At 41.7% G+C, this 25,693-nt stretch overlaps 1 protein-coding gene across 2 annotated transcripts in view; it reads left to right on the forward strand.

Annotated features, from left to right (window-relative positions):
• Window positions 1-25,596, forward strand: part of LOC129840574 (ras-related protein Rab-22A) — a 31,319-nt gene extending 5,723 nt beyond the window's left edge. Inside the window, exons 2-6 of one of the 2 annotated variants that reach the window (XM_055908554.1) lie at window positions 1,801-1,880; window positions 2,249-2,330; window positions 11,969-12,040; window positions 13,368-13,474; window positions 13,667-16,805. In XM_055908554.1, coding sequence (XP_055764529.1) covers window positions 1,801-1,880; window positions 2,249-2,330; window positions 11,969-12,040; window positions 13,368-13,474; window positions 13,667-13,874 — 549 coding nt within the window. In that variant the 3' untranslated portion in view covers window positions 13,875-16,805. Of the gene's footprint in view, window positions 1-1,800; window positions 1,881-2,248; window positions 2,331-11,968; window positions 12,041-13,367; window positions 13,475-13,666; window positions 16,806-22,289 lie in introns of those variants that run through there. The other variant, XM_055908562.1, reaches the window with a different exon arrangement.
• The last annotated feature ends 97 nt before the right edge of the window (window positions 25,597-25,693 follow it).

A 25,693-nucleotide genomic window follows, 5' to 3' on the forward strand; every position in this document is an offset into this window, starting at 1 on the left:
CCCCATCTCACGGCTGTCATAGTGTGACTGGTACCAGACTGTGTCTCTTCTCCTCCCAGAGGATCCCTGATGGCTAACAATAACATATCCTGACATAATGTAAACGTTATACATTACCCTCTGTCCCTCAGTAACATGAATAAGTAGATTTCCTATTCTCAGAACCTAATAGACCAAAACATGCCGGGTTGCTGCCGGTGTGGAAAGTAGTTCTAGCGTTACCCTGAATAATCAACCACTGAGACCAGACAGCGTGGAACGGTGGCTACACAGCTGACAAATGGTTTAAAACTACAAGACCAGTACGTTTCCGGGTTGCTACTGGCGTGTAAAATTGTTTAAAACTACTAGACCAGTATACTTGCAGCGCAAGCTGAATACATGACAAATGGTTTAAAATTACAAGACCAAAACATGCTGGGTTGCTGCCGATGTGTAGAGTGGTTCCAGCTGTACCCTGAATAATCAACCATTGAGACCAGACAGCGTGGAGCGGTGGCTACACGGCTGACGAATGGTTAGACTCTACCAGACCAGAAAATGGTAAGACCCTCTGAAACTCGACGAGTGAAGAAAGATGAAGACAATACCAAACATACTCAGTCTGCAGCTGGATAATATAAAGTAGTCTAGAACTTTGACCAAAGACACAAGGAAGATCTTTCAAATGACCATTGGAACGTCTGATATATCCAGTCTAACGAACACTTCCAAATCAAAAGACATTGTGACCTCTAGTGGACAATCAGAGACTTACACAACCAGAGACCGTCAAACTATTCGTCACAGACGGATCTGGCGATTTCAACAGAGCGAGACGACAAAGACATACAAGCGTAAATATGTACATTGCATTTCTAAATCCGAATGAGTGGTTGTTGGAGTGCTAAATATCCATATTTACAATGAGCGTATTATTCAACTGTATGTACGATAGTTTAATTCCTTTGTCTCTCCTTCTCCCGCTCTTTCTTTCCCCACCCCTTTCATTGTGTAACCAGCCGTCATATCGGCTTAGTCCACTAGGAACTTTTCATTGCATTATGTTAGTAATCAATTCAACCTATACTGTGTGTGTTTATGTATTTCTGTGTAATTATTTTGTCAGTTAGTAAATAAATAATTAAGCCAATTTGTGTAAGCTGAGTCATCATGAAGACTAGGGTTCGTGTAGATTTATAGAATATTACGATGTTCAGAATGAGACTGATATGAGGTAAAAATACATTAATAAGTGACTGTTATCTATAGCTATGAATATATCTTATAAGAGTTTAATTTGGGAGATAGTAACTCGTTAAATATTTTTTCCCATGGTGCCCCAAGTTACTGAGTAAATTGTTACATTATTAATTTCATCACGTAATCAATTAAACATAGTTAATTGATTTGATAAGATAACAGTCATCGCATTAATGACAGTCACGTCACGACACCAGGGTATACGGTCTGTTATACGGCTTTCAGCTAATCAGCATTCAGGGCTCGAACCACCCAGTTTATAATGACAAATAGCCTACGACCTGCATGTTCAGTTGCAACTCTTTTTCAAGTCTATTTTCCTCATCAATAGTAGTTTTGGCTAATGTTGATCATATTACATTTTCATGTATTGGACAGGGGTTGCTCAATCTTTGCAGCATAGTGGCAGGAATATTTTGTTTCTTCAACCAATGGCATATTCTCTTCACATAATGATGGCATCCTGATGAAAAGTAATGGTCTGTGTTGCTTTGGCAGTAAGCAAGTATGGGTGGATTTTTGGATGGATTCTAACTCGGTTCTCTTGTGATTCTTCAGGACACTGGGGTTGGAAAGTCAAGCATTGTTTGGAGGTTTGTGGAGGACAGCTTTGACCCCAACATTAATCCAACTATTGGGTAAGTTATTTTAGTCCTTCACACACTGTAATTATCATGGAGAGATGGTGGGGTTGGTGTATGTGGAGGGGGAGGTGTTGTGGTCATGCTGCATTCTCAGTGAGGTCATCACCGTCTAATCAATCTATAGTCTGGTCTAAGATCTGTTTGTGCTATCATGTCAACTGATGACAGTGGGTGGCAAGGAATTGTTATGGTAGCACAAACAGATCTGGGATTAGGCTAATCAATTTATCACAGGGTTATCAATGTATCACTTCTGTACTTCTTATTTTGTGATGGGGTAAAGGGGTGAGCCTAAGGGTATGCCATGTTAACATGCTCTTTAAATGTGACTCACACGGTATGGTTGTATTTCTATTTTCAAGGGCATCCTTCATGACAAAGACGGTGCAGTATCAAAATGAGCTGCACAAATTCCTCATCTGGGACACGGCAGGGCAAGAAAGGGTTAGTTATCATATCTCTCTTCCATATTCAACCATATCTTTGCTCCAAATTAAGTGGTCCGTATTAGACAGCGACATAGGCCATGTTTGAATAAAAATACATCCTTCCTCCCTTCCTTGAGCTAGTCTAATTATAGATCTCACATGATGGGTGAGATCAACATATCATTGCTCTCACTGACCTATCCAAGTAGGTTAAATCAGAGATTACGCCAAGAAAGGAAGGACAATTTTTCTTTTTCTTTTAACCCCTTTTCTCCCCAATTTTCGTGGTATCCAATTGTTAGTAATTACTATCTTGTCTCATCGCTACAACTCCCGTACGGGCTCGGGAGAGACGAGGGTCGAAAGCCATGCTTCTTCCGAAACATAACCCAACCATGCCGCACTGCTTCTTAACACAGCTCGCCTCCAACCCGGAAGCCAGCCGCACCAATGTGTCGGAGGAAACACTGTGCACCCGGCTCCCTTGGTTAGCGCGCACTACGCTCGGCCCGCCACAGGAGTCGCTGGTGCGCGATGAGACAAGGATATCCCTACCGGCCAAACCCTCCCTAACCCAGACGACGCTAGGCCAATTGTGCATCGCCCCACAGACCTCCCGGTCGTGGCCGGCTGTGACAGAGCCTGGGCGCGAACCCAGAGTCTCTGGTGGCGCAGCTAGCGCTGCAGTGCCCTAGACCACTGCGCCACCCGGGAGGCCCCAGGAAGGACAATTTTAAGGAATTTGAACAGGGCCATAGAGGTCTATGCTGAGGGCATACTCTTGCAAGTGCAGTAATGCATTGTGCCTTTTATAGGGCAATATTTAGCTTACATTTAGCTGCCCACACCAAAACATCCCCGGCTCCCTCATTTTCTGCATTCATTTAATAAGACCCTTTCCTGTAGTTGAGTGGCAGGTTAGGCTATCATGGTATGTGCACTCTCAAGACCACTGCTGTCGGTTTAGTTAACTAGATGACATAAATATGTCTGTCATGCAACTTCTCATCTGTCCTGTCTCTCTCCATTCTCTTTATCTCTCTCTCTCTCTCTGTCACACACACACACACACACACACACACACACACACACACACACACACACACACACACACACACACACACACACACACACACACACACACACACACACACACACACACACACACACACACACACACACAACCACAAACTTGAACTTTTAGCTATGTGTGCTGCATCAAAGGAGCGCAGTCCACATTATGCTAAAGCATACCTTCTATGTGCAATGTCCTTTGAACTGTCAAGATGAGTGCAGTCATAACATGACAGGCGAGAGTCTAGGGACCACTTGCAACATGATCTGCTGCGATGTTTGTCTACGACGCTATGTGGCGCTAGATCTGGACTGCTTTATAGCCCACACAGAAAGACGACATGACTAAAATAGATTATCTTTCAAATTATACAGTATATGAGTAATGAGATGCGCATATAGAAACATGAATAATTTCTGCTAACAAAACACTACAGACAAAACTCCAAATCTGTTGTACATTAGTAGGGCTAAGAATTGCCAGACACCTCACTATACATTACGATATTTAGGTGCCGATACGATATGTATTGCGATTCTAACGATTGACTTATTCCACATTTTGATGTGTTACAGCCAATTCACAATGGATTATTTTTTTCTCCCATCTACACACAATATCCCCTATAATGACATAGTGAGAACATGGTTTTAGAAATTTGAGCAAATGTATTGAAAATTAAATTCAGAAATATCTCATTTACATACATTTACATATTAAAACTACTCATGTTTTAAAGTCACCATTGGCCTCATGGTGAAATCTCTGAGCGGTTTCCTTCCTCTCCTGCAGCTGAGTTAGGGAGGACACCTGTATCTTTGTAGTGACTAGGTGTTTTGATACACCATCCAAAGTGTAATTAATAACTTCAACATGGTCAAAGGAATATTCAATGTCTGCTTTTTGAAATGCTTTGCCCATCGACCAATAGGTGCAGAGTGAGTCCATGCAACTCATTATGTGACTTGTTAAACACATTTTTACTCCTAAACTTAAATTAGGCCTGCCCTAACAAAGGGCTTGAATATTTATTGACTCAATACATTTCAGTTTTTAATTTGTAATTAATTTGTAAAAATGTCTGAACATAATTTCACTTTGACATTATGGGGTATTGTGTGTATGCCAGTGACCAAAAATCTAAATGTAATCTAAACTCAGGTTGTAACCTGACAAAATGTAGAAAAAGTCAAGGAGTATGAATACTTTCTGAAGGCACAGTGTATGTATAGAGATACAATACTGCGATTTTATTGCAATTTGATGTTCCAAACATATTGCTCACTATAGGTCTGCTGCAGTGAGAGGAGAGCGAGCATGAGAAAATTAGTTTTGAGTCATGGAAATAAAAGTGCTGAAAACATGTTGTCTCACTATTTAAAAAGTAGATGGAGAACAAGCTATAGGATAAAAATATCTGAGTTTTCGTGCAGATACAGCCAATTAGAGCTAGCCAGTGTTGTTTTCGAGACCACCTGAAGCGAGACCGATTCAAGACCAAGACCGGAGCAAGTAGAGTCGGAGTCAACACCAAGACTGGAAGAGGGGGGGGTGGGGTGTGGGGGGGACGAGACTGAGTTAAGACCGAGAAAAAATGCATGCCCTTGGCAGATAGAGCCACTCTACAAATGATTACTAACCCAAACACAGTGGGGAACAATGAAGGCGTTCTATGCCTTCATATGAGGGGCTAAGGATTTATAAAATAAGTATAAAGAAATATAGCTGCAAGCAGCAATGCCGGAGTTTATGCTGGGGCCCCACTGTGCCACCATCAGGACAAATTTCACACATAGGAGGAGCTACAGTGGCTTGCTGTATTCACCCCCTTGGCAGTTTTCCTAATTTGTTTCCTTACAACCTGGAATTAAAATAGATTTTTTGGGGGGGTTGTATCATTTGATTTACACAACATGCCTACCACTTTGAAGATGCAAAATATTTTTTATTGTGAAACAAACAAATAAGACAAAAAAACAGAACTTGAGCGTGCATAACTATTTACCTACCCAAAGTCAAAACTTTGTAGAGCCACCTTTTGCAGCAATTACAGCTGCAAGTCTCTTGGGGTATGTCTCTATAAGCTTGGCACATCTAGCCACTGGGATTTTTGCCCATTCTTCAAGGCAAAACTGCTCCAGCTCCTTCAAGTTGGATGGGTTCCGCTGGTGTACAGCAATCTTTAAGTCATACCACAGATTCTCAATTGTATTGAGGTCTGGGCTTTGACTAGGCCATTCCAAACCACTCGAGTGTTGCTTTAGCAGTATGCTTAGGGTCATTGTCCTGCTGGAAGGTGAACTTCCGTCCCAGTCTCAAATCTCTGGAAGACTGAAACAGATTTCCCGCAAGAATTTCCCTGTATTTAGCACCATCGAGCATTCCTTAAATTCTGACAAGTTTCCCAGTCCCTGCCGATGAAAAACATCCCCACAGCATGATGCTGCCACCACCATGCTTCCACCACCATGCTTCACTTTGGGGATGTTGTTCTCGGGGTGATGAGAGGTGTTGGATTTTCGCCAGACATAGCGTTTTCCTTGATGGCCAGAAAGCTCAATTTTAGTTTCATTTGACCAGAGTACCTTCTTCCATATGTTTGGGGAGTCTCCCACATGCCTTTTGGTAAACATCAAACATGTTTGCTTATTTTTTTCTGGACACTTCCGTAAAGCCCAGCTCTGTGGAGTGTACGGCTTAAAGTGGTCCTATGGACAGATACTCCAATCTCCGCTGTGGACTTTGCTGCTCCTTCAGGGTTATTTTTGGTCTCTTTGTTGCCTCTCTGATCAATGCCCTCCTTGCCTGGTCTGTGAGTTTTGGTGGGCGGTCCTCTCTTGGCAGGTTTGTTGTGGTGTCATATTTTTTTAATTTTTTTAATAATGGATTTAATGGTGCTCCGTGGGATGTTCAAAGTTTCGGATATATTTTTTATAACACAACCCTGATCTGTACTTCTCCACAACTTTGTCCCTGACCTGTTTGGAGAGCTCCTTGGTCTTCATAGTGCCGCTTGCTCTGTGGTGCCCCTTGCTTAGTGTTATTGCAGGCTCTGGTGCCTTTCAGAACAGGTGTATATATATATATATATATATATATATATATATATATATATATATATATATATATATACTGAGTTCATGTGACAGATCATGTGATACTTAGATTGCACACAGGTGGACTTTATTTAACTAATTATGTGACTGCTGAAGGTAATTGGTTGCACCAGATCTTATTTAAGAGCTTCATAGGAAAGGGGGTAAATACATATGCACGCACCACTTTTCCGTTTTTTAATTTTTACAATTTTTTGAAATTAAGTAATTTTTAAAATTTCACTTCACCAATTTGGACATATTTGGGTATGTCATTACATGAAATCCAAATAAAAATCCATTTAAATTACAGGATGTAATGCAACAAAATAGGAAAAACTCCTAGGGGGGTGAATACTTTTGCAAGGCACTGTACTTCTGTACTCCTTACCACACATGCAATATGCATATTTTGGACTATTTTCAATGATGTTGACTACTTTAAATGTCTTCTTCTCCATAGCATCTATGGATGCACATCTTCAAGACTCTTGCTCAAACAATATGGTCTCAATAAGCCAAGTATTTTTTGCCATACTTTACAGATTAGCTTAGCATGTGTGCCGAATTTCATCACTCTGAGTCAAACAGATCTATATAAACATATGCCGGTTTTAGTGCCACTGTGTGGTGGATCTGAATGTGCTTACATATGTTGAGTTTTGACAGTGTTTGGAACATGTGTACCAACTTTGGATACAATACAAATATCTGTGTCTGATTTATATGCATTCATGTGCCAGACCACGCCCATATGAATGTATTTTGACATACTAGTCTTGGAAAATTTGCTTTGAGAGACCTTGGTCCATAGATGCCATATGTCAATGTTCACCAAGATCGTCCCAGTGGTTCCGGAGGAGATGTCATTTAAGTGTTTTTCACAAAATTCAAAATGGCGGAAAATCCATCATGGTAGACTTTATGGGTCTTTGAAGCAAATTTGTTGGCAAGACAGCACAAATAGATCTGGGACCAGGCTAGTTGTAGACTTTAAACAGTACCGCTCATAATCCTGCCCTGTTATTATTTTGTGTGTGCCCTTTCTTCTACAATCTCCTGCTAGTACAATGGTCTATTCCCCTCTGTTGTCACGCCCTGACCATAGTTTGCTTTGTATGTTTTATGTTTTGTTTGGTCAGGGTGTGATCTGAGTGGGCATTCTATGTAGTATGTCTGGTTTGTCTATTTCTATGTGTTTGGCCTGATATGGTGACAGGTGTTTTGCGTTGTCTCTGATTGGGAACCATATTTAGGTAGCCTGTTTTGTAGTGTGGGTTGGGGGTTGTTGTCTATGTGTAAGTTGCCTGTGCCTGCACTTATTGTTTATATAGCGTTACGTTCGTTTGTTATTTTGATAGTGTGTTTAGTGTTCTTCGTTTCGGTAAATAAATAAGAAGAATGTATTTATATCACGCTGCGCCTTGGTCCTCCTCTCTTCCACATTACGACAAACGTGACATCTGTTGTCCTCTGGAGAGGGGTGAGATAAAACAGTGTTTGTCTTCTGTTCTCTGAGCTTGCCCGGGGTCATGGCGTTGAGGTAAAATGAAATGAAGCTTTGTTCAAGATAAGACAGACTGATGAAACCCGAGCTGTCTCTGCCTGCTCCCCAGTCCTGACTGATCCACTGCCACTGTCCCTGCCTGCTTCTCTTCCTCTCTCGTTCTCTCACTCTTTCTCTCTCTGGATAGGTTTATTCAGGGTAGTGGTAGAGCCTACACCATATTGCTTAGGTTTACAGAGCTACAGTTTTCAAAGGGTAGGGCCAAGAGGAAGGGGTAGGGAACGAACTGGGACTCTTCCTTTCACACACTCTGTCTCTCCCAGTCTACCAAGTGTTCCACAGCTGTGAACGAGAAGGTAGCAACATTTCTGGCAGTTGTTTTCCTTTATTGTAAGAGGCAGCAGCTCTATTTCTAAGCTGATCACTTCTTGAGAAGTTGTGGACATCAGAACCAGTTGGTATATTAACAGTTAGTGGAGTTCGGTAGAGAGATTTCGGAGCAGCTGATGGAGATGGAATGAGAAAGAGTTGTGATTAGGCTACTACACAATCTCTGATGTCCCCCCCCCCCCCCCCCGGGAAGAAGCTGGGTTCCCCTTCGCTCTCTGCATTCGCTGGCAAGGACAGACACCTTTCATTGGGTGCCAGGCTCATAATTTCAGTAATTAACCTGCACACGCTTAGCAAAATAAGGGAAGCTTTTTTACAGCTCCGGTGTGGCCAGAGCTGTCTGGTCTAGCTCTCGGTGCAAAATGCTCCCAGGGCACACTTTTGCGAGGGTTCCACACAAGACTGTCTATGCTGTCAGGTACTGGCTGTACTGCAGCTAGCAACACAGCGCTAGCCAGTCAGACAGGCAGCATCCAGTTCCCGCCATCTGCCAAGTATCCCAAATTGGACTCCCTCCGGTAGTCTCGGGGCCAGTAACAACTGTAATTACACGGAATGTGTGCTTTTCCTGAGGTAACTGTGTGATTCCAAGCCGGGATAGTTTATTCCTTTTTATTGTAACGGAAAATGGGAATTGGTGGGAAAGGCCGGGTCGTTCCAAGTCAACGTTTGACTGTTTGTTTTTAAAGCTAATCTCTTTATTTCATTAACTAATATGTGGCATGCCTGATTATTATTCCCATCATGGTTAAATATGCTAATTATGTTTGAAGAGTTATGCTGAATATTATCCTAAAATGTAGAAGGACTGACCCTAAATGGTAGTCTAACTAATGACAGGTGCGTTGCCTTTCACTTGTCTCTGTTGCAGATTTCTTTTGTATCTCATACAGTTGATGGTCTGAATGTCACTCATTGTTACTTGTCAGTATAAATTATTACAATCATACCAAATGAAACATATACTGCATGCCTTTTCAACAACAGCAAATACTTGAGTTCAATATTCAACATTGCAGCGTTTCTACCCAAATGTACATGCCCAAATCATCCCAAAGGCTGCGTTCACACAGGCAGGCCAATTCTGATATTTTTTCCACTAATTGGTTTTTTGACCAATCAGTTCAGATATTTTGCCAATAATTGGGCACAATATCAGAATTGGGATGCCTGTGTAAACGTAGTGTAACGCTTGTCGTCTGGAGAAGAAGAAGAGGACCAAGGTGCAGCGTGGTAAGTGTTCATACTATTTAATTAAAATATGAAACACTTGACAAAACAACAAACACGACAAACGAACAGTCCTGAAAGGTGAAACAAACACTAAACAGGAAACAACCACCCACAAACACAGGTGGGAACAAGCTACTTAAGTATGATTCTCAATCAGAGACAACGATAGACAGCTGCCTCTGATTGAGAACCATACCAGGCCAAACACACAGAAATACAACACAAGGACAACAAAGAAAACCACACAAAGAATGCCCACCCAAACTCACGCCCTGACCAACCAAAATAGAGACATAAAAAGTACCTCTACGGTCAGGGCGTGACACGTAGCCTAGTGTCTGAAAGTTATTGTGAATGAAGATACTTTGTGCAGGTAATTTAGTCTATAACATCCTAATTTGGGGATATGGACTTTTTGGGAAAGCATGGTAAGGTTAGCATTTAGTGACAACAGCCAGGTAAATTAAACCAAAGTATGAATCGCTGTCTCGCCTAGTCCAAAGACTTTGTTAATTTTTTAAATATGATTTATTGTCACATACACCGGATAGGTGCAGTGAAAAGTGCTGTTTTACAGGGTCAGCCATAGGCCTCACAAGTCGTCAACTGGCAGCTTCATTAAATAGTACCGGCAAAACACCAGTCTCAACGTCAACAGTGAAGAGGTGACTCCGGGATGCTGGCCTTCTAGGCCAGAGTTCCTCTGTCCAGTGTCCATGTTCTTTTGCCCATCTTGATCTTTTTTTTAAATATTGGCCAGTCTGAGATATGGCTTTTTCTTTGCAACTCTGCCTAGAATACCAGCATCCCGGAGTCTTCCCTGTTGACGTTGAGACTGGTGTTTTGCGGGTACTATTTAATGAAGCTGCCAGTTGAGGACTTGTGAGGTGTCTGTTTCTCTAACTAGAAACTCTAATGTACTTGTTCTCTTGCATAGTTGTGCACCGGGGCCTCCCACTCCTCTTTCTATTCTGGTTAGAGTCAGTTTGTTCTGTGAATGGTGTGGTACACAGCATTGTGCGAGATCTTCAGTTTCTTGGCAAATTCTCGCATGGAATAGCCTTAATTTCTCAGAACAAGAATAGACTGTCCATTTTGAGTCTGTAATCAAACCCACAAATGCTGATGCTCCAGATACTCAACTAGTCTAAAGAAGGCCAGTTTTATTGCTTCTTTAATCACACAACAGTTTTCAGCTGTGCTAACATAATTGCAAAAGGTTTTTCGAATGATCAATTAGCCTTTGAAAATTATAAACTTGGATTAGCTAACAAAACGTGCCATTGGAACACAGGAGTGATGGTTTCTGATAATGGGCCTCTGTACGGAATATCTGTATGTAGATATTCCATTAAAAATCAACCGTTTCCAGCTACAATAGTCATTTACAAGATTAATTTGATGTTATTTTAATGGACAAAAAGTTGCTTTAAAAAAAACAAGGACCCACAAATTTTGAACAGTAGTGTTATATACTTATACATTTGCAAATAACTTTTGTCATTATGGGGAATTGTGTTTAGATTGCTGAAAAAAAAGTTTATATTTAATCCATTTTAGGATAAGGCTGAAACATAACAAAATGTGGAAAAAGTCAAGGGGTCTGAATACCTTCCGAAGGCACTGTATGTAGCCTCAGCTTGTTTTTATTACGCAGGGTTTTCTGTTTTACTGGGTGAAGACCAATTGTATAGTTCTCCATAAATATTAAATTACCAATTGCCTGACACATTTTGCTCATCTTTTCCCGATGGCTACCACATGTGAGTCCTCAGTGGAATGGCTTGCCATACTTCCAGGTAACAAAAGCCCCTTGGCATATAGGCTTGGAACACAAGGCCTTTTTGTTTTATCAAAAAGCTTTACCCCTCCATTTTGAGTTGATGTTTTCTCTCAAAGACCCTGTTGGGTGAAATGGAAAGTGGTGTAAGTCATATAACGGTGACTGAATGTCACCGTATAAGGCTTCTAGATTGTGTACTCTGTGAATGTAATGTTTTGGAAACAGGCAGTAATAGTGATTGCGATGCTATTTTGGTAGCCATGATTTTCTCATAAACAATTGCAAGCTAGATACACAATCCTCAAAGATGAATACAAAAATGTCAGTAACATTTTCTTTGAAGTTCATCATCTCTTACTTTAATCATGATCTACAGTACTACATATGCATACATGGCCCTTGACCTCACTATATCAGTGCAACCGGTTTGGCTGTAGATAAAGTCCTGTTGGAGACTTTAGAAAACAAAATGATCTTCCCTGTCTAGAGGGACAGCCTCTTTCTTTGAAGAATGATTGCAGCCCATTACTCACTATTCTATATCTCCACTTCTTTCTCTGTTTTCCCATAGTTCCGTACGTTGGCACCAATGTACTACAGAGGCTCTGCGGCAGCCATCATTGTTTATGACGTCACTAAAGAGGTACATTATCCCCTCTTGTTTCCCTTTGGTAACATGGTGTGACATGACATTTGTTTTTTTCCTCAAATGTTTAAAGGGACACTGCCACTTTCTTTTCTATGTCATTCCTATGGCATCAGGAGTCATTTGCTAAATAAATCAGCTCTCTCCATCACTGAGAAACTCAGTTAAAAAAAAAAAATAATATGACCCCCTGCTGACATCATAGGTGCAGGTTTTCTTAGGACCTTTTCTTCTTATATTTTTGACCACAGAAAAAAAGCTCCAAATAGATTGACCTTTGCAAAAACGTAGGTATCCATGCACAGCATACAGCTTGTATGTCTACTGTAGGCGACTATGGCATCCCACTGGTCACTTTGAGTCAAATATAGGCATGTCCAGTAAACATATACTGTCCATACTCATGTGTCTGCATGTCCTGTTCACATCTCCTATGTTTCACACCTGTTTAAATCCCACACGCGCACACAGTTATGCGTTGCATAACATTATCTCAAACTCTAATATCTAACAATGTAAGATGTTTACTATATGTATACTATAAAGTAGTAATAACTTTATAGTATATAGTTGCCATGGCATCCCAGTAGCAGCATAAGCAGAGAGCTCCTGTACATTTGTAAATATTTTTGTAATTAATGAATTAAGGCATTTCTTTGTATAATCTTTATGTTTTAAGAATGAACAATTAATATAACTAATTAATATCATCAGAATCAACCACAGCATTAAGACTGAAGGTGAAGTTGGCTATTCATTTCTTTGTTTGGCTAGCTAGCAAGCAAGCAAGCTAACATTAGCTGGCAATTGTTTTGATTCGAAATGCAAGCTAGTGTCCAGAGGTTGAGGATGGAGAGAAGTCCCAAAGCAAGACGGCAGATCGGTGCGGTGAGGCGAATCTTGAATTATTATTGAAATGTTGTGTGCTTTCTGGAGCCATGTGACTGACACAGCATCATCCAAGTTGCTTCATTTTGGCAGTAGTGAAGGAGTAGCTAGCTACCTACTATGGCGTCCATGGACTGCAGTGCCACTGGCTAAGCTCAAACCTGATTCCTACTACGGACAAGCCAGAGACAGAGAGACACCTTGATGAGACCGTGCTGCCTGCCTGCCCCCGGACTTTCCCTCCCAGCTTGACCACCTCCCCCAGATGACCACTCCATTAACTTTCTAATGACTGTCCATGTTGTGATGTTTTTTATAAATTTCATGTATTTTTATGTTGCTTAAAAGCACTTTGGGATTCTTTATAAAATGATTAGCGCTATAAATGTTGAATAAGTTATTTATTATTAATAATAGCTTGAACCGTGTTTCTCAGGACTCGTTCCAGGCATTGAAGAACTGGGTGAAGGAGCTTCGCCAACACGGCCCTCCCAACATCGTGGTAGCCATCGCTGGCAACAAGTGTGACCTGTCCGATGCCAGGTAAATAAATCCCTCAAGTCCCAGGGCCCTGGTCAAAAGTAGTGCACAATATAGGAAATAGGGTGCCATTTGGGATGCAGACATTGGCTTATTTTTTACAAGTCAGCAGCATGGCCGCCATAGAGTAATTTTACCAGACGAATCGCTGAATCGTTGACATGAGATTTGCTTGTACTACATTTTCTAATGAAGATTAAATGACTCGCCGACGCAAGGGACGTCAACGGCCGAGCCAACCGTGTATCTTCAAACTTTTGGCTCCAACAATGTGAACATACCAAGGAACAGTAACTGCCGGCCATTGCGGCTCTCTGTTGGAGATACACTGGAGGATGTGTATGTAATGTCACTCAAACATGCTCGCTTAGATGAGAGGACTTTAACTACTAGAGTAGCCTAATTGCATTGGAGCAGTGGAAAGAACTGATGCTTCAAATAATCTCCCATCTACTGTCCATCAATTAGTATTAGTCATTATTGACTCGCTAAGCAATTATTTGAAAAGACTACCTCAAAATGGGACACAGCACAGGTCTAGTTCATAAAGAGAAACATGTATATGCTATTGCTTTCCGATCAGAGTGGGCCCCTGTGGAAACACAGCTTACGATGCTCGTTTGCTTCCATCATGTGTAGTTCATTGTAATATGATGAGCATTAGCTGGATCGAATGAAGGTATAGCAGTACTGGGGGAAGCCCCATGCAACACATATGTCTAGTAGAGATGAGTGATGCGATACTGGTGGGGAGTAGGGATGTGATGGTCATGGAATTTTGGATGATGTAATTGGCCAGCCAAATGACCGCAGTCACCGTAATAACCGCTCAAAAAATATATACTGTATGTACAGTTGAAGTCGGAAGTTTACATACACCTTAGACAAATACATTTAAACTCAGTTTTTCACAAATCTTAGTAAAAATCCCCTGTCTTAGGTCAATTAGGATCACCACTTTATTTTAAGAATGTGAAATGTCAGAATAATAGTAGAGGAAATTATTTATTTCAGCTTTTATTTCTTTCACCACATTCCCAGTGGGTCAGAAGTTTACATACACTCAATTAGTATTTGGTAGCATTGCCTTTAAATTGTTTAACTTGGGTCAAACGTTTCAGGTAGCCTTCCACAAGCTTCCCACAATAAGTTGGGTGAATTTTGACCCATTCCTCCTGCCATAGCTGGTGTAACTGAGTTTGGTTTGTAGGCCTCCTTGCTCACACACACTTTTTCAGTTCTGCCCACAAATATTATATAGGATTCAGGTCAGGGCTTTGTGATGGCCACTCCAATACCGTGACTTTGTTGTCCTTAAGCCATTTTGCCACAACGTTGGAAGTATGCTTGGTGTCATTGTCCATTTGGAAGACCCATTTGCGACCAAGCTCTTACTTCCTGATTGATGTCTTGAGATGTTGCTTCAATATATCCACATAATTTTCCTGCCTCATGATGCCATCTATTTTGTGAAGTGCACCAGTTACTCCTGCAGCAAAGCACCCCCACAAGATGATGCTGCCACCCCGTGCTTCACGGTTGGGATGGTGTTCTTCGGCTTGAAAGCCTACCACTTTTTCCTCCAAACATAATGATGGTCATTATGGCCAAACAGTTCTATTTTTGTTTCATCAGACCAGAGGACATTTCTCCAAAAAGTACGATCGTTGTCCCCATGTGCAGTTGAAAACCGTAGTCTGGCTTTTTTATGGTGGTTTTGGACCAGTGGCTTCTTCCTTGCTGAGCGGCCTTTCTGGTTCTGTCGATATAGGACTCGTTTTACTGTGCATATATATACTTTTGTACCTGTTTCCTCCAGCATCTTCACAAGGTCCTTTGCTGTTGTTCTGTGATTGATTTGCACTTTTCGCACCAACGTACCTTCATCTCTAGGAGACAGAACACGTATCCTTCCTGAGAGGTATGATGGCTGCGTGGTCCCATGGTGTTTATACTTGCGTACTATTGTTTGTACAGATGAACGTGGTACCTTCAGGCGTTTGGAAATTGCTCCCAAGGATGAACCAGACTTGTGGAGGTCTACAATTGTTTTTCTGAGGTCTTGGCTGATTTCTTTTGATTTTCCCATGATGTCAAGCAAAGAGGCACTGAGTTTGAAGGTAGGCCTTGAAATACATCCACAGGTACACCTCCAATTGACTCAAATTATGTCAATTAGCCTATCAGATGCTTCTAAAGCCATGACATAATTTTCTGGAATTTTCCAAGCTGTTTATAGGCACAGTCAACTTAGTGTATGTACATTTCTGACCCACTGGAATTGTGATACAGTGAATTATAAGCGAAATAATCTGTAAACAATTGTTGGAAAAATTACTTGTGTCATGCACAAAGTAGATGTCCTTGTCACACCCTGGCCTTAGTTATCTTTGTTTGCATTATTATTTTAGTTAGGTCAGGGTGTGACATGGGGATGTATGTGTTTTGGTTGGTCTAGGGGTTTGTATGTTTAATGGGGCAGGTCTTGTCTAGGTGTTTGTATGTCTATGGCTGCCTAGATTGGTTCTCAATTAGAGACAGCTGTGGTTTATTGTCTCTGATTGGGAGCCATATTCAAGGCAGCCATAGGCATTTGGGTTTTGTGGGTAATTGTCTATGTTCTATGTTGCATGTGTGCACTTAGTTCAGGTTTAGCTTCACGTTTGTTTTGTTCTTTTTTGTAAGTGTTCGTTTTTCCTTCATTAAAAGAAGATGTATTTTTCACGCGCTGCGCCTTGGTCCTCTCTTTCTCAGCAAGACGATCGTGACAGTCCTAACTGACTTGCCAAAACTATAGTTTGTTAACAATACATTTGTGGAGTGGTTGAAACAAGAGTTTTAATGATTCCAACCTAAGTGTTTGTAAACTTCCGACTTCAACTGTACACTGAACAAAAATATCAACACAACATGCAACAATTTAGAAGATTTTACTGAGTTATACTTCATATAAGGCAATCAGTCAATTGAAATAAAATCATTAGGCCCTAATCTATGGATTTCACATGACTGGGAATACAGACAAGCATCTGTTGGTCACAGACACCTTAACAAGGGGCGTGGATCTGAAAACCAGTCAGTATGTGGTGTGACTATCATTTGCCTCATGCAGTACGACATTTGCCTCTCCTTCGCATTGAGTTGATCAGGCTGTTGATTGTGGAATGTTGTCCACTCCTCTTCAATGGCTGTGCGAAGTTGCTGTTGATGGATATGTTTTATACATTTGCACAAATGTCTAAAAACCTGTTGTTGCTTAACCATTATGGGGTATTCTGTATAGATTGCTGAGGAAAAACATGTATTTAATCCATTTTCGAATAAAGCTGTAACGTAAAAAAAAAAAAAAAGTCAAGGGGTCTGAATACTTTCTGAATGCACTGTATATACAGTACCAGTCAAAAGTTGGGACACACCTACTCATCCAAGGGTTTTTATTTATTTGTACTATTTTCTACATTGTAGAATAATAGTGAAGACATCAAAACTATGAAATAACACATATGGAAGCATGTAGTAACCAAAAAAGTGTTAAACAAATCAAAATATATTTAAGATTCTTCAAAGTAGTCAACCTTTGTCATGGTGACAGCTTTGCACACTCTTGGCAATCTCTCAACCAGATTCATGAGGTAGTCACTTGGAATGCATTTCAATTAACAGGTGTGCCTTGTTAAATCTACATTTTTGGAATTTCTTTCCTTAATGCATTTGAGCCTATCGGTGTGTTGTGATTAGGTAGGGTTGGTATACAGAAGATAGCCCTATTTGGTGAAAGACCAAGTCCATATTATGGCAAAAACAGCTCAAATGAGCAAAGAGAAACGACAGTCCATCATTACTTTAAGACATGAAGGTCAGTCAATCCGGAAAATGTCAAGAACTTTGAAAGTTTATTCAAGTGCAGTCACAAAAACCTCAGTGCAGCCCAAATAAATGCTTCACAGAGTTCAAGTAACAGACACATCTCAACATAAACTGTTCAGAGAGGAATGCGTGAATCAGGCCTTCATGGTCGAATTACTGCAAAGAAACCACTACTAAAGGACACCAATAATAAGAAGAGACTTGCTTGGGCCAAGAAACACGAGCAATGGACATTAGACTGGTGGAAATCTGTCCTTTGGTCTGATGAGTTCAAATGTGAGTTTTTTGGTTCCAACCGCCGTGTCTTTGTGAGACGCAGAATAGGTGAACGGATGATCTCCGCATGCGTGGTTCCCACCGGGAAGCATGGAGGAGGAGGTGTGATGGTGTGGGGATGCTTTGCTGGTGACACTGTCAGTGATTTATTTAGAATTCAAGGCACATAAGGATCATATCACCTCCACCTTACCTGACACCCTAGACCTACTGAAATGTGCATACTGCCCCAATAGATCCACGGATGATGCAATTGTCATCGCACTGCACACTGCCCTATCCCATCTGGACAAATCAAATCAAATTTTATTTGTCATATGTGCCGAATACAACAGGTGTAGGTAGACCTTACAGTGAAATGCTTACTTACAAGCCCTTAGAAGAAGATTTATTAACTAGGGGGCACAGTTTTCACTTTGGGCTAAAAAGGCGTACCCATTTGAAACTGCTTATTTCTCAGCCCCCGAAACTAGAATATGCATATAATAGGATAGATTAGGATAGAAAACACTCTGAAGTTTCCAAAACTGTAAAAAATGTGTATGTAAGTTAAACAGAACTGATATTGCAGGCGAAAACCTGAGAAAAATCCAACCAAGAAGTGGCCCTCTTTTTGAGACCTCTCTGTTCCAATGCATTCCTATTGCCCATATAAAGTGATATCAATAAGACTTCTTTTGCTATGTCTTCCCTAAGGTGTCAACAGCCTTTAGACATAGTTTCAGGCCTTTATTTTGAAGAATGAGCGCGAAAGGGCACATTGCGTAAGTGGATAGGTGGGGGCTCTCCGAGTGATTTTTGCGCAAAGTGAAAGGCAGCCATTGTTTCTCTCGGTCCTAGTGAAAAGCCAACTGTCCCGGTTGATTTATTATCGAATAGATATTTGAAAAACACCCTGAAGTTGGATCAAAAACAACGTTTGACATGTTTATGTGGACATTATGGATATAATTTGGAATTTTTTCCGGCGTTGTCGCGAACGCTTTTTCCGGTGGATTCCTGGGCATGACGCAGCAAACAAACGGAGGTATTTGGATATAAAAAATATCTTTATGGAACAAAAGGAACATTTGCTGTCTAACTGGGAGTCTTGTGAGTGAAACCATCCGAAGATCATCAAAGGTAAACGATTAATTTGATTGCTTTTCTGATTTTCTGATTTTTGTTACCAAGTTACCTGACGCTAGCTGTTCTTATTGTTTTGTTGAGCTGAGACGACAGATTAACAGGATTAACAAAAGGCTAAGCTGTGTTTTGCAATATTGCACTTGTGATTTCATGAAATTATATTTTATTATATACCGTTCGCGCTATGCTAGTCAGGGTTTTTGATGACAAATATCCCGGATCCGGGATGGGGAGTCCAGAAAGGTTTTAACCAACAATGCAGTTTTAAGAAAAATAAGTGTTAAATAAAAGAAAAAAGTAACAAATAATTAAAGAGCAGCAGTAAAATAACAGTAGCGAGGTAATTGATGTAATATGTACATGTAGGTTGAGTTAAAGTGACTATGCATCGACAATACACAGAGCGTAGCAGCAGCGTAAAAGGGGGGGTAGAAGCTGTTAAGAAGCCTTTTGGACCTATACTTGGCGCTCTGGTACCGCTTGCCGTGTGGTAGCAGATAGAACAGTCTATGACTAGGGTGGCTGGAGTCTTTGAGAATTTTTACGGCCTTCCTCTGACACCGCCTGGTATAGAGGTCCTGGATGGCATGAAGCTTGGCCCCAGTAAAGTACTGGGCCGTACGCACTACCCTCTGTAGTGCCTTGTGGTCGGAGGCCGAGCAGTTGCCATACCAGGCAGTGATGCAACCAGTCAGGATGCTCTCGATGGTGCAGCTGTAGAACTTTTTGAGGATATGAGGACCCATGCCAAATCTTTTCAGTCTCCTGAGGGGGAATAGGCTTTGCCGTGCCCTCTTCACGACTGTCTTGGTGTGTTTGGACCATGATAGTTTGTTGGTGATGTGGACACCAAGGAACTTGAAGCTGTCAGCCTGCTCCACTAAAGCCCTTTCGATGAGAATGGGGCCATGCTCGGTCCTCCTTTTTCTGTAGTCCACAATCATCAAGAGGAATACCTATGTAAGAATGCTATTAATTGACTACAGCTCAGCCTTCAACACCATAGTATCCTCCAAGCTCATCATTAAGCTCAGGGCCCTGGGTCTGAACCCCGCCCTGTGCAACTGGGTTCTAGAATTCCTTACGGGCCACCCTCGGGTGGTCAACGTAGGCAACAACACCTCAACTACACTGATGCTCCTTTTTTGTGATATCCAATTGGTAGTTAGTCTTGTCCCGTCGCTGCAACTCCCCTACGGACTCGGGAGAGGCGAAGGTCGGGAGCCATGCGTCCTTTGAAACATGACCCTGCCAAGCCGCACCGCTTGACGCACTGTTCGCTTAACCCAGGAACCAGCCGCACCAATGTGTCGGAGAAAACACCATCCAGCTGGCGACCGAAGTCAGCTGGCAGAAGCCCGGCCCCCCACAAGGTGTCGCTAGAGCGCAATGAAACAAGGAAATCGCGGCCAGCCTAGCCCGGACAATGCTGAGCCAATTGTGCGCCACCTCATGGGTCTCCCGGTCACGGCCAGCTGTGACACAGCCTGGGATCGAACCCGGGTCTGTAGTGACGCCTCAAGACCGCTGCGCCACTCGGGAGGTCCATTATTACAGTACCAGTCAAAAGTTTGACACCTACTCATTCAAGGGTTTTTCTTTATTTTACACATTGTAGAATAATAGTGAATACTTCAAAACTATGAAATTATATATATATATATATATATATATATGGCTATCATTATGGGGTATTGTTTGTAGATTGATGAGTGGGAAAAACGATTGAATCCATTTTAGAATCAGGCTGGAAAAGTCAAGGTGTCTGAATACTCTCCATGAGTCACCATGACTATATGGTTGAAAGACTACTGTATTATTTCATTTTTACTTTTGTGTTTTACTAAGAAAAGGCTATGTTTTTTATTTAAGTAGTATGTGTTCAGGAAGTGGAAATTAGTCTAAGCTATAAGAAGTTTGTTAATGGATATTTATATTTTGTGTTTTAAGTTATCATTTCAGTTTTACTTGGCGTTATCACTGTTACACACAATAACATACATCTGACTCATGCACTATACATACATACATACATACATACATACATACATACATACATACATACATACATACATACATACATACATACATACATACATACATACATACATACAGTTCCAGTTTGGACACACCTACTCATTCAAGGGTTTTTCTTTATTTTTACTATATTCTACAATGTAAAATAATAGTGAAGACATCAAAACGATGAAATAACACATATGGCATCATGTAGTAACCAAAAAAGTATTAAACAAATCAAAGTATATTTTAGATTTTAGATTCTTCAAAGTAGCCACCCTTTGCCTTGATGACAGCTTTGCATTCTCTCAACCAACTATATCTGGAATGCTTTTCCAACAGTCTTGAAGGAGCCCTTACACAGCCTGGAGGTGTGTTTTGGGTCATTGTCCTGTTGAAAAACAAATGATAGTCCCACTAAGCGCAAAGCAGATGGGATGATGTATCGCTGCAGAATGATGTGGTAGCCATGCTGCTTAACTTGCCTCTCAACTCACTTCATGCATGAAGTGAGTGCTACGGGGCGATAGTCAGTTACTTCAGCTACCTTTGTTTTCTTGGGTACAGGAACAACAGTGTACATATTGAAGCAAGTGGGGACAGCAGACTGGGATAGGGAGAGATTGAATATGTCCGTAAACACTCCAGCCAGCTGGTCTACAAATGCTCTGAGGACACGGCTAGGGATGCCACCTGGGCCGGCAGCTTTGCGAGTGTTAACACGCTTAAAATGTCTTACTCATGTCGGCCATGGAGAACGAGAGCTCACAGTCCTCGGGAGTGGCCCGCGAAGAAGTTGTTTAGCTTGTCTGGGAGCAGACATCGGTGTCCGCCACGTGGTTGGTTTTCCTCTCCTCTGCTCCTGACTGCATGTGCTGCCATAAGAATTGATAGAATAGGCATCCCCATTCAAGTCAATGATGGCATAATACAACCCCTTGCTTGTTTCAGCGAGGAGCTAAGTTTCATCATGTTTAGAGTCCATGTTACCGCAGAAATGGACTCAACCGCACAAATGCCCATTCACATTTGTTTGGTGAAAACAGTAGGATAATTACACATGTAGTTAGAGTCCATTCTAGTATGCAGTGTTACTTAAAAAGTACATTCTAATAGAAAAGTAGCTATTGTCCCATCTTCAATCAGCTGTTCGTTCCACAAGTATTTTACATTTTTTACAGTTATGTTGGTTATTTTATTTTCATGACGGTCTTCATCCATAAACGTTGGTTACACGGTTATACCATAATTGTGTCAGTCCTAGTGGGGAGGTGCTGGCATTGGTCCCTTTCTCTCTTCTTTTCTGCTCATCTCCCGTTTGGGTCCGGTCCGTCTCATTTTTTAAGGGGTGTGTCCTGGAGCCTCCTCTTTTTCATTTGCACTGATGTTAAACAACTGGACAAGCAACAACGATTTCTTGGCTCACGTCCGCCATATTGCTGTTACCTATCCTGTGTTTTCAGATCAGTGCACCTCTCTCCACTATTGAGATGCACCCTGTTTTAAGACTTGAACACTCTTTTTACAGGGAGGTCTTGGAGAAGGATGCCAAGGACTACGCAGACTCCATCCATGCCATCTTTGTGGAGACCAGCACCAAGAACGCCATTAACATCCATGAGGTCTTTTGATCTTAGTCCCACCCTGATTCTTGACCCCTGACGCAATGACCTTTCTCTGCTTACAGCCTCCATCGTCCCTCCAACAGAATACCACTCCTCCATCGGGGACCACTGACTCCTACCGCCATTGTCTCCTCCATCTAATACTCCACTCTAAAGAGCAAGCCTATTGCAATTCACTGGGGTATTGCTTTAGCTTGGATTTTGTGAAGCTGTTGGTTTGTGTTTCCTGTCTCCCTATCCAGACCCCAAAAGGTTCAACCAAAGTTCACAGCCTTTAGTATTTTGCCTTTAGGTTCCTCAAGAAGGTCAATGGAAGTATCACCCGCTCTCTTGCTGTGTTCACTTCGTTCTATTCCTATATAGTGCACTATGGGCCCTGGTCAAAAGTAGTGCACTATATAGAGAAAGAGGGTGCCATTTGAGATGCATCCTCAAAGGTTTTCAACGTAAATTGTCTTAATCTAGCAGTCCAAAGCCACAGCAATTGCTATGAATTGCCCAAGTTATAAGCGCTCCCTCCTGCCTGTCTTTTATAGGTCTTGTAATACTTCTGAAAAGAAGAAGAACGTTAACACAGATTTTATTTCTGTTTCGATCTCGTAAACCTCTACACGGGTCCTGGCATCATCGGGTTTACAGCATGCTGTGATTCTTTTCTTGCAATGGCTACAGGGTCTATTTTGTAACCGGAGACAATATGGAGGTTATTTTTAACATACCTCTATATTTTCAGTTTCTTCTTAAAAAATGGCTAGGTAGGCATGTATAGATGTACTTTCTCCACCTCTAAATGGACTAATACCAATCTCTTACTAAATCAACTACAGTAAGTCACACTAAGTATATATATATTTTTACACTTATTTTACGAGGTAAGATGACTGAACACATTCTCATTTACAGCAACAACCTGGGGAATAGTTACAGGGGAGAAGAGGGGGGATGAATGAGCCAATTGTAAGCTGGGGATGATTAGGTAACTGTGATGGTATGAGGGCGAGATTGGGAATTTAGCCAGGACACCAGGGTTAACACCCCTACTCTTACAATAAGTGCCATGGGATCTTTAGTGATCACAGAGTCAGGACACCCGCTTAACGTCCCATCCAAAAGACAGAACCCTACACAGGGCAATGTCCTCAAACACTGCCTTGGGGCATTTTTAGACCAGGGGAAAGGGTACCTCTTACTGGCCCTCCAACACCACTTCCAGCAGCATCTGGTCTCCCATCCAGGGACTGACCAGGACCAACCCTGCTTAGCTTCAGAAGCAAGCCAGCAGTGGGATGCAGGGTGGTATGCTACTGGCCTAAGTAACAACAGTTTCATTAATCTGGAGCGTACCAACATTTTCTTTTACATTTCCGTCAGGTTTGCCCAACTATTTTCAAAGAGTGCCACTTCAGTCTGAAAATATTAACACCTTGGATCTATCTAATCATTGTGATCCAGGTTGATGAGTCAGAAGTGCATGAAGGGAAATGTATTTGTGTAGTCTGACCTATAATGGCCCTCACACAGTGCTTTGCAGCATAGGGCCAACTAAGGCAGGTGTTTACCAAACCGTTTGATGCTACAGTAATGAAAAGTAATGGAGTAATGTTTTTTTTTTTAATGTATTTTGTGTCTTGTTGCTCTGTTACAATTTTGTATTCATCAATATCGTTGTCACTTTCATTCCATCTGTTTTAGCCTCAACATTTTGGAGGGTAAATGTGTTTTGTGATGGTAACGAAGCTTGTTGATTGTTACCACTGAAAAGGAGAGAACAGTCCTTTTATGGCTGACCTCTACATTGAGAGCAGTGATATAGTGGTAAAAAAAAAAAAGTAGGTAAACTCTTATCGCCAGTCTCGGTGAAAAAAGTAACACTCCCTATACTTTTAATGCATTTTTTCCACAAAAAGTTGGGTAAACTGTGTTTACTTGCGTTTACCCTCCACTACACCCCTGATTGGAAGGCGTTCATGATTAGGGCCCTGTGGTCGTCTCTTAACGGGCCAGCCTATTTGAGTGCTAACAAGACTGGCAGTCACTAAGTGTGCGATATAACTTCTCAAACTGCTCACATTTACATTTTAATATTGGAGCAAATGAGCCACTCGCTGGAATTCTGTAAATGAATTGCCCTGTAGTGCTTGGAGAATACTGCCAGCCTTTTTACAGTATTCATTGTGTTTCAATGTTTCTGAAATGGCATTTTAACTGTTAGTGTGAGTTGGCAACTCCGTCCGTCCTTGATCTCTTGCTGTTTCTCTTTTACGACCGTTTTACAGGAGAGAGTGATTTTGTGAGGTCCTACCAATTCTTTAATTGTCCCATAAACATTTTTCAACTTTATTTTCTCATTCTTTTACAGAATAAGCACTGGCTCACACATCCAATGTAGTTTTACTACCTGGCCTGAGATAAAAAAAAGGGCCATATCTAGAAACTTGACTTGTTCTGGGAAGAACTTGACTACACTCTTCGAGCTTAGATCTTTCTAAAGAAAAGGACACACGAAGTGTCACGTTCCTGACCTGTTTTCCTTTGTTTTGTATTCATTTTAGTTGGTCAGGGCGTGAGTTGGGTGGGTTTGTCTATGTTTGTATTTCTATGTGGGGTTTTGTGTTCGGCCTGGTATGATTCTCAATTAGAGACAGGTGTGTATTGTTTGTCTCTAATTGAGAGTCATACAAAGGCAGCCAGGGTTTCACTGGTGTTTTGTGGGTGTTTGTTCCTGTGTCCTCACAGGACAGTTGAAGGTTAGTCACGTTTGTTGTTTTGTAGTTTGTAGTGTCTTGTTTGCTGTTTGTTCATTAAAAGATGGCTTATTTCCCTCAATCCGCATCTTGGTCCTATCCATGCTCCTCCTCGTTAAAGGGGGAGAACAACATTGACTGCCTTTACAGAAACACCCACCACAACAGGACCAAGCGGATTGAGGAGAGAGAACAAGAACTAAAGCAATGGAGAGAAGAGGAATGGAGTTGGGAGCAAATTTTCAATGGAGAAGGACCCTGGGCTAAGGTGGGAGAGAATCGCCGCTCTCGGGAGGAGAAGAAGGCAGCCACAGCCCAGGAGCGCAGGTATGAGGGTACGCGGCTAGCACGGAAGCCCGAGAGGCTCACCCAAAAATTTCTTGGGGGGGGGGCTAAAGGGGAGTGTGGCGAAGCCGGGTTGGATACCTGAGCCAACTCCCCGGGCTTGCCGTGGAGTAAGAGGGCGTCGTACTGGTCAGACACCGTGTTATGCGGTGAAGCGCACGGTGTCCCCAGTACGCGTGCTTAGCCCAGTGCGGGCTATTCCACCTTGCCGCACTGGG

This window comes from Salvelinus fontinalis, chromosome 3, assembly GCF_029448725.1.
Source record: "Salvelinus fontinalis isolate EN_2023a chromosome 3, ASM2944872v1, whole genome shotgun sequence".
NCBI lineage: Eukaryota > Metazoa > Chordata > Actinopteri > Salmoniformes > Salmonidae > Salvelinus > Salvelinus fontinalis.